The sequence below is a fragment of the Camarhynchus parvulus genome, chromosome 14 (assembly GCF_901933205.1).
Source record: "Camarhynchus parvulus chromosome 14, STF_HiC, whole genome shotgun sequence".
NCBI classification, from domain to species: domain Eukaryota; kingdom Metazoa; phylum Chordata; class Aves; order Passeriformes; family Thraupidae; genus Camarhynchus; species Camarhynchus parvulus.
In genome coordinates, this window is record NC_044584.1 from 12,966,755 (window position 1) to 12,976,495 (window position 9,741).

Sequence of the window (9,741 nt, forward strand, 5' to 3'; positions counted from 1 at the left end):
TGTAAATGTCAGCACAACCTGAGTGAACTGGGCCAGGGACAGTCCTTTCTTCAAGGGCACCAGGGTTTTGTCTGCATGTATGAAAGCCTGGCACAATGGCATCCAAAACTCCAGAGCAAAAATAAGGGCTGGAGGTGGTGTGGATTTCTCTTACTGATGTACCTGTAAATGTTCTGGTCTGCAGATGGAGCTGTGTAAGACCTACTGTAAACCATTTTTCTTGTGTCCAACTGATTCTTTTTGTCCCCTCCCCTTTTGACCCCGAATAGCTGACAAAGTCAACGATGACTTCTACACCAAGCGCCGGCACCTGGCGGAGCTGGCGGCCAAGGGGAGCCTGCCCCTGCACCCGGTGCGCCTGGACGAGGAGAGGGCCTACACCATCGACAGCGGGCTCACCAGGCAGAACGGCAAATCCAGGATGGGCAAGATTCACACACACCCCCTGGGCTACAACTCCCACTACAAGACCTGGGATCCCAACGACCCCTCCCTGAGGCGGCAAGCGTTCCCAAACAAGGGCAAGCACGGCATGGGAGACCCGACGCTAAGTGACCCACTGACCACCCGCAGCCAGCACTATCTGGGCCCACAGCCATACTTCATAACCAACAGCAAGACAGAAGTAACTGTTTGAGTTTGTTTTCTTTCTCTTTTTTTTTTTCTAATGAAATCCTTTGAAAACCACACTCAAATGTATACACAACACAAACACTCAACCAAAAGGCAAAAAAAAAAAAAAAAAAAAAAAAAAAACAACAAAAAAAGAGGAAACAGAAGAAAGGAACTTTCACCTGGACACTCTTGGTATCCAGCCAGCTGTAGGCCGAAGAGTGGGTTAATACCATTCAGCAATACACACTGAAGGTTGAATTACAAACTCCATTTGTATTTCACAATGGGACACAAACCCTTGTGACTAAATTTTTTTACTTGAAACTAAAATCCATGATGAGAAGTAGCACAATCTAGAGAAACTTTATGTCTGCTTAAACATTTACACTATGTTCCTGCCTTGAGACAGAGGAAGAGAGAGAGAACAATATACTGTAATATATTATTTCAGAGAGGAATTTTGTATAAAATCTATTAATAATCACTAGACCTGTGAAAAACCGAGAGCAACCATCTTGGTACAATCCCTAACATCTACTATTGTACTTTCACACCATCCTATAGAGAAGGCAAAAAATATATATAAATTAAGGGACAAAGACACTTTCACAAGGAATTTATAAAGACTGTTAAGATTAAGAGCATATGGGACCTTTCTGGCTGGTAGAGAATTCAACAGGATGATAACAGCAGAAGATTTCATTTCGGTTTACTTCGTTTGATTTGAAATTTTTGGGAACCTCCAAAATAAGAAGAGACACTTCACATGACACAGAAAGCTGCTGGGGGAAAAAGGGCATCAGAATATTCCCTCTCAGTCCTCCTGTTTTCAGGCAGATGGTAACTATTCTCACTTTGCAGACTGTCAGGATTTTTTCTTCACCTAAATGTTTTGCCTATCTTCAACTGCTTCAGACTGAAATTAAGCGTGGGTGGTGCCTTTACTGTATTACTATTGTTCAATGACAGTCTTGTTCTTCAAAGTGACCCCTTTGTTCCTTTAAGCTATTTCCTCATGTTTTGCTAAGGATGACAAGGGTTCTGCCCTGCTCAGCCTCCTCTGTTTGTTCTGAAAGGAAACTGGACTACATCTCCATGCAGTGGTTGCACAGTCAGGACTATTTAGTTAGCCCCTTCATTTTCCCAATTTCAACTTTTCCCCTCTAGTCTCTCATTTTGTATTTGCTTTTAGCCATGGCAGTTCTCTGTAGTTCAAGTAAATGTTATCTGGTATATTGTCTCTATCGTTTGGCTTTCTCTAGCGGTGTTCCCTCTTGGTGGGCTGTGTGGTGGAAGAGGCTGGTCCAGCCTCAAACATCAGAGATCTGGGGTTAAACTAAACAAACAATTGACTCATGGTCTTGACTGTGGTTCTGATGAGCAGGATGCCTGATTTGTGTGAGTGAAACCACTTGAACTGTGCACTGTGAGCAAACTCACAGTCCTGGGCCTGTAAAGGCCTCAGCACATCCACAAAGAGACAGAGTTGGGATGGGGTGGCAGGCAATGCATTCAGTCTTTCAGTAATTCCTGTCCTTCCCCCAACACAAGTCACTTGGCTAAATCCCAACTAGCTGTCCTACTACAGTTGCATTCTCACCAGCTGTCAATTCTTCGGGAGATTAGGTCTGGAAGAGTATTCAGGGAGGAGTGAGAACTGTTATGTCGTAAGAAGAACTGGAGGTGGCATTTCTTACTGTACTCAACTGACAATGCTTCTGCTTAGTCAAGGATGCAAGGGCTAAGATTTTGAAATCTGGTTAAATGGAGATACCATTTTTTTTAGCTATATCAAGATTGATTTGCATCCTGAGAGCACTGGTATCTCTCCATAAGCGCGCTGCTAAATTTTATGATCATATGTTTTAAGACTATCAGAAGTAGACAAAGCCCACAAGACAAATACTTTGCACACAACCCAGACTCTCCACTATCTTACTTTTATTCCTTTAATCTTTATTGCCTTCACAACTGGCTGACTTAATTTGACCCTTTATGGAATGTTGCTGTTAATCCATATGCTTTAGATACACATTACAGCTGCACTCTTAATTCACACAGGTTTCGTGTAACTTGAGCATATTTTATGTGGAAATATTTTAGTAACTGTATGTTCTGTAAGTAAACCCGTGTTAATACTTGTTAACTACAGAGTTTATGATACCAATAATACTTCCTACAATAAAATGTTTGTTTGTTTTTTAAGAATGTTTATTTGTAAACATATGTATTCACTATATTACTATGAATTTCTTACCTGGCAATAAAACTGATTCTAAGTGAATCCAACTTGCTGGCTCATTCCTAAACTTGTATCAGTGGGCCAGTTTTTGAGTCTAAACTGAGCTTTTGGAGCATCTCACTGCAGCCAGTGGGGCTCATATCAGCACAAAGGATGCTTTGCCTCTGCCAATGTGAACGAGGGGTTCTTTGGAAATCAGTTGCATGTTATCTGCATTATGGAGAAGCCGGGTGATGTCTGAAGCTCCTTCCAGGCCCAACCATTTTGTGACTCTATGACTGCCTGTTATATGCAATACAAGATACACAGGGATTGCCAGCCTACCAAAACTTCATGTGCCCTGTAAGCCTCCAGGCACCACACACACCTTGTGCCACTTAATCAGTTAATTAATGTTTTGAGGAAAAACAACAAAAAGGTAAGCATGCCCAAGGGCAGAGGCTGATCCTCATGAATGCATGGGAGTTTTGCAATAAGCTTCAGACACGTCCAAGCATTGCAACTACTCAGCCAGAGCAAATGAAGCACTGATGTATACTGCTTCAAAAATTTTATATATTAATTAGAGAAGATCCTGTACACAACATCTGTGTACCAAGTCTGCTGGAACAGAAAGTCCTTACAGGCTTTTAGTAGTGCTAATGGCTCATAAAGCTGACAAGCTTCGTGGAGAGTTTGGGTAGCTTCTTCTCCTTTCTTTGCTAAAATGATAGTGAATAAATTTCAGAAGAAGAAACAGGGAGTCAGGAAACCCAGCTTCAGAATCCACTGACTGCACGACCTGGTGCAAATTCTTTAGACAATTTAGGAGTCTTTGGAAGCCATGACACATTATCAGAAGGAAAACATCAATTCAAAAGTCTCCAGAATTAGCCCTCTTATACAGTAGAAAAATCTCAGTTTCAATATACACCATTATGGGTGCCAGGAAACAGTTCATAAAAGCCCCGTTTTTTGTTACAGGAGCATTTCCCTGCCTCAGGTACAACTACAGAAACAACTCCTTTCTGCCAGAGGGCTTAGGACAGACATACAGAGTTTGGTCAGTGCCAGAAAAATTCTAGGCAGCCTTGGAACCCACAGGGAAGCCTGGGGAGCCCGGTGGAACACAAGCCTACCCTGCAGTAGACACAACTTCCTGTTACAGCTCCATCTATGCACATGTTGTTTCTAGCAGCAAATTCCTGACTGGAATCACAGATGGCAAAAGGGCCAACTGCTTTGCTAGTAGAAGTGTCTCAGCATAGCTATTGTTCTTTCAGGTACATGAAAACCTCCAAAGAAAACCCACTGGAATGTGATTTTGTGTTTCCACGTGGTTTTTTTCCTCTTCTGACAGCCTGACCCTTTTGATACCACTAGCAAGAATGGCACTGGGCTCTCACCCCTATTTCTTCCATAATGGCTCTTTGATTCTAACACAGATGCAGTGACTGCAAACAGAAAAGTGCCCTGACAAGAGAGGATGGTGATCCTGCAAAGAGCTATGGAGTCTAAAAGCCAAAGGCTTCTGGTTTAGAGCCCTTTACCCTGGAACCATATGTTCTCATGACTAAATCTTTAGAGCATGGTCCTTAGCTTACACAGACTGAAGATGTGATGGCTTATATAAATAGAGGATCAGGTCTCATGTGATTTCACACTATGAGGTGTCTCCACGACTCACAACTTTAGATTTTAATAGATCTGGGAAAAGACTCATGCTTTGCTCTGTTCTTATAGAATGGTTATTGGATTTTGGGTACTAAATAAATAACCCTAGTCCACAAATCCCTTTTGCACACAATCTTGAGCACTTTATTTAATCCTGGTCTCTATACTTGAATACATGGAGGACTTTCAATGATAAATATAGTCTTCACTGTAATTATATCATCTTTCTATTTTGCATAGATAATTTTATTTTGCTAAAACCAATTATGATAGGCAATATTATTGTATTAAACTATATAATCTCATATATCATCTGCTGCTGAAATTGTGATCATAGGAGGAGCACCACATTACCAAAAAGCGAACACTGTTGTTTTTATCAGTGGGAAAGACATACAGCTCTATTTTGAAAAGTGTGTGTAAAACAATCTTGGAATTCATGCTTCATTCTTTAGACATTTCCAGGCTCAAATTTTGCTCAGCCTGCAAGCTGGGTGAATCCTCATACCTGCCAACCAGGCCCTTCCTCCCCATCCAGGCACTAATGAAATCCAGGATCAAATTAGGGTACTGGTTAAACCCCATACCTGCACAAAAGCTGCTGTCAATCCCAATGAGGGATGCAGCAAACATTTCTGCAAAAGATGCACCATGAAGAGACTGACACACTTCATTCAGCTGTGCAGGCCCTATCATGTCAGCACAGCATGAGATATATTTGTCCCCAGTGACAGCCCTTTGTGACAACCTGATCCTAGTTTTGGGCATTCTTCCTATGTCAGAATCTGCCAAATAAACAATCCTGAACAGGCCATGCTCCCTGAATAGGCCCTTCTCATCCCACAGCCCCTCTTCTAACAAGATAATGGTGTTGTTCAACAGCACAGTGTTCTCCCTTAAATTTCACTTTCCACCTTCAGAGCTAAGGGACCCATTCAGGCAAGGGGAAGCTTTGGATTCAGTCTATCCAGAGGCTAAGTTCAGAATCCCTATCTATTACTGCTGCTCCCATTTCACATATCAGAAAAGAATAAGATGCAATTTGTACCTAAGTTCATGAAGCACTGCTGTACTAAGTCAGGTCCTTCATGGATGCATGAAGAGGCTCTGTACCTCTCTTTCTCTGCCGGGAACTTGACGATAATTTTTCATCCCCAAGCAATCATTCTGTGAAAGGTTTTATTTTTTGTTAGTAAAGCTAGAATTCAGAGCTAGAATTCAGTTTTTGTCTATGCATTCTGTAATACACTGCTACACACAGTTGCATCTTGTCTATTTAAGTCAACTCTAGCAGCCTTCACTTGGCAACTCCTCCTGCATTTACATGGTAAAAGGCATTGTAGCTTGTTAATAGGGGTTGATGTGCTAGCAGGGTTCATCTTCTGAACCTGCCCACCAAGCCTTGTGTGCATCCCTCACAATAAATAAGGCTGGGAGAACAATATGTTATCAAAAGTGGCGATTTCAAATCAAGAGAGAAGGTCAGGTATTATAGCTGCTGTTTAAACTGAGGTTGAGCTACAAACAAGAACTGAAAACCAGTGATAATCACAAGCCTTTCAGCGGCCATTGGCAGCATTATTTGATAGGAAACAAGTGCTCCCCAGCAGCAGGTGTGCCAGTGAAGCCACTGACACTCCCTGAGCAGAAGCACGTTCTTTTCACTGCATGCAGCAGTTGGCCTCAAGTTCACCCTCTGGAATTTGGGCTTACACTGACATTTTGATCACTGTAGTTGTTATTAGAGACTTTGGCCAATTTCAGTGAGTATATTCCTTGAAGTAATTGATCCCCAGAGGAAAGAGTGCTTTACCTGCTACTTATTATTTCATTAAGCAACAGAAACATTGCAAAAACTTGGATGGGGAGCTGGAACTAGATGATCCTTAAGGCCCTTTGCATTCCAAACCATTTTATGATTCTATGATTAACTGTGCTTTTTTTTTTCTCTGCCACAGGTGAAGAGAAGCTAGGCTTTGCTTTGTCCTTACAGGGGTAAGAGAGCTCAAGGAAGGCTGCTTTTCTTCCTCTTTTCAAGGCAGAGTTACAATTCAGCAGGAGTTTTTCATATACATCCTGCGGGAGACTGCAGTGGCTACTGACTACAGAAGCAGCCTGTTGCCTCCCTCTTATACTAGGACTGAAAAAATCATGCAGTTGAAAGACATAAAGGTAGACTGGACTACTGCAGCCTCAGTACTGGCTTTGCAGGTTGGCTGCTACTTTCCACTGCCCCTTTGAAGAGGTCAGAGAACTGTGTGATATTTTCACAACTGATGCTCTCCAGGGAACTCCAGCCTTCTTGATCATCCCCTCCCACCCAGCACCTCACCTGGGCTCTCTCCTTTCAGGCCAAAGTAGCAGTTTTGGGGAACAACCCCACTTTGTGCACACCTGTATGCACAGACACATCTTACACCACTTGGGCTTTGGAGCTTGACTCCCTAAAGCATTTGTGTCTGCAACACCACTGAAGGGTAACACTGACTTGGAAAATCCACCTAACTGCCTCACTATACTTTTGGGGCCTTATTTCAGTTTTGAAGATGGGATCTATATCCCTAATTTACTTTACTGCTTTTGAAAATTAAATACTAAAGAATGTGACATTCTACAGAAGAGACAGTCTAAAGTTTAGGGATGAAAAGTGTCCTTTAGGGCTGTAATGTATTTTGCTATTACTGCTTGGGGAATAATACTAAGGATGATAGAGAGCAAGTTGACAGGATTCATTAAGGCAGAGACAGCCTGTGTATGCTGTGATGCACAGGACTCTGCACAAGTCTGCCTAGGCAGAGCAAACTGCTCTGGTTTTTACTGAATGTGATTTATGAGTTTGTTTTTTGTGGTTTTGTCTTTTTTTTTTCTGTTCTAAAAGATGAATCTCAAAAGCACAACACTGAGAGTGCTCATAACAAAGGTGCCCTGTTGAACACAGCAAGTGGCACAACATTGTACAGCACAGCTGTGACAGCAAAGGCCCTGAGCCCGCACTGCTGAGTTAGTGGCAGGATTGTCAGCGTGTGGAAACCCAAAACTCACGAACAACACACATTCACTCTTTGATATGCAGAACTTATAGACTCCACTACAAGTGATTTTTCTCAACCTGACATCAACTAAATGGTATAGAAAAGGAAGTGCAGCAGATACACCACAGGATTGCACAGATCTTCTAGACTGAGTTACAGCTGAGACTGCAGTTCAACAAGATAATGGCTGCAACATTGCCTTGTAGCAAACCACAGTTATCCTGCCAGCATCTCATCTCCCTGGCTGTCTCGTTCCTCTGACACAGCTCATAATGAGTAGGGAAGACTCCACTCTCAGGCTGTTGCTTGGCTTCAATGTGCACATTCAAAGTCCCTGTGACAGACAGCTACTCCAGCCATTAGGATACTGAAGTTTGCATAAAGTCAAAACCCAGGTATAAATCTTATCACTTTCTACAAACAAAGCAAAGTATATTGCATTTTGAGTCCCAGATACAATTCCCTTATGAATTTCTGCCTAGCTTCTTGAAACCCTCCTATGCTACACACTCTTTAGCTTCTTTGACCTTTAGTTAATATTTAACTGCCTACCTACTAATATGTTTTTTATGTTTCTTCAATGTTTACAATGTATGTTATTATTAAATGATAATTTTATTAGGTGAAATATTCTCCAAAGACAGCAGTACTGGAGGAGTATTAGCAGGAAATTTTTCTATCACCCCCAGATCTACTGATGATCACTTTTCAGTTATCTTTGGGGTTGCACCTTGTTGACAGGTTAGTAATATAAAGATTTACTTTTTAAGAGCTCCTGTATGCACTGTAAAATCTATTCTCCCTTCTTGAACATGTTTCCTTTCAAAATAGGAAGACAATACACATATATATTTCAAAACTATTCTGTCTTTATGGACTGTGAGTAAACAGGTAGAAGAGAGGAGATGCTACACTTCATTAAAGGGAAAATATTGAGTGTTTCACCAGCTCAAATCCTCTTCCCCATATCTATAATATTCCAGCCATAACTGGCATTTTAACTGTGTAATAATAATTTCTTATACAATAATAATACGGAGGTTGAAGTGTAACTAATGCATTTAAACAACTTCAGGGAAAGATGAAGTCAACTTTCTAATAATGATTTCCAGTATGTTCTATGACCTTTGTTCACTCTTCAACTGTGACCTTTGAGGATGGGTCAAGCTTCTGAAAAAAACTGATTTACAAAACTGCATAGCTATTCTGTGCAAAATATTACAGTAATCAACAGCCTTAAAAACTCTTTTCTATTGTCTAATGAGACAATGGGATGAATATATATTGTATCCCTATATATAAATATGTATATACACACACACAAGAAAAGAACAACCAAAAAAAAGGAAAAAAAAAAAACATAGGCAAGACATCCTGGTGTGCAACTCCTTCTCTTAACACTGCCAGCATCACAGAACATGCCCCAGGGAGCAGCTTACCAATATCAGCAGAAGTAAGCTTGCATTGATAGGGTTAAGCAGCCAAAGGACATTACTTTAGAAAGATGTAATGTTTTTTCCTTTCTCCTCTGCACTGCCTCTGGGGATTGGCTGGTTGATTCTGTTTGGCTGGTAAATTTGGGGTTTGTTAATGTCAGAATGGGCATATTCCTGTCATCAAACAAAGTAGAAGAAAAACCAGATTATAAAAAAAAAGAAATCCACTAGATCAAGAGAAAGGTTACAAAACTTCAGAAGGGACTTGGCTGCAGCAAGGAAAAACATATAGACTTCATAGTGCTGCCTGCTAATAACTGGAGAAGTCTTACACCATCTGCTAATTTCCCCTTTGTCAGCTGCACAAGGGAACCACATGAGAGACACCATAATAAACAGAGGTATTTTTTCCCCCTTAGAGATCATAAGTCTCCAGAACCTGTGGCATATATGTTCACTTACACCCAAGCTGTTAATATAGACAAGTGAGAAGAGAACCAGTATTTTTATCAATGTGGAATAGCAGCTGAGACAGACAACACAACCTCCGCAGAGGGACACATCCATATGTTACACAAGAATAGATGCCAGAAAAATAATAGTGGTTGGGGCTTTTCTTGGAGGAAGGCATTTTAACTATAGGTCAAAAATCTATTGTCCATAAAGACTCTGCAAAAACAGACATAGCATGAGATCTTAAAAAAAATCCAAACACAAGACATCTGGAAAGTGCCTGCTGTACATTAAGATCCTGCTTCCATTA

General features: G+C 41.2%; 1 protein-coding gene across 1 annotated transcript in view; it reads left to right on the top strand.

Moving 5' to 3' along the window:
• SHISA9 (shisa family member 9) overlaps nt 1-2,899 on the top strand; it is a 174,885-nt gene extending 171,986 nt beyond the window's left edge. The window contains exon 4 of the mRNA XM_030958074.1: nt 270-2,899. Within this exon, the coding sequence (XP_030813934.1) occupies nt 270-637 (368 nt within the window). The 3' untranslated portion in view covers nt 638-2,899. The remainder of the gene's footprint in view (nt 1-269) is intronic.
• The last annotated feature ends 6,842 nt before the right edge of the window (nt 2,900-9,741 follow it).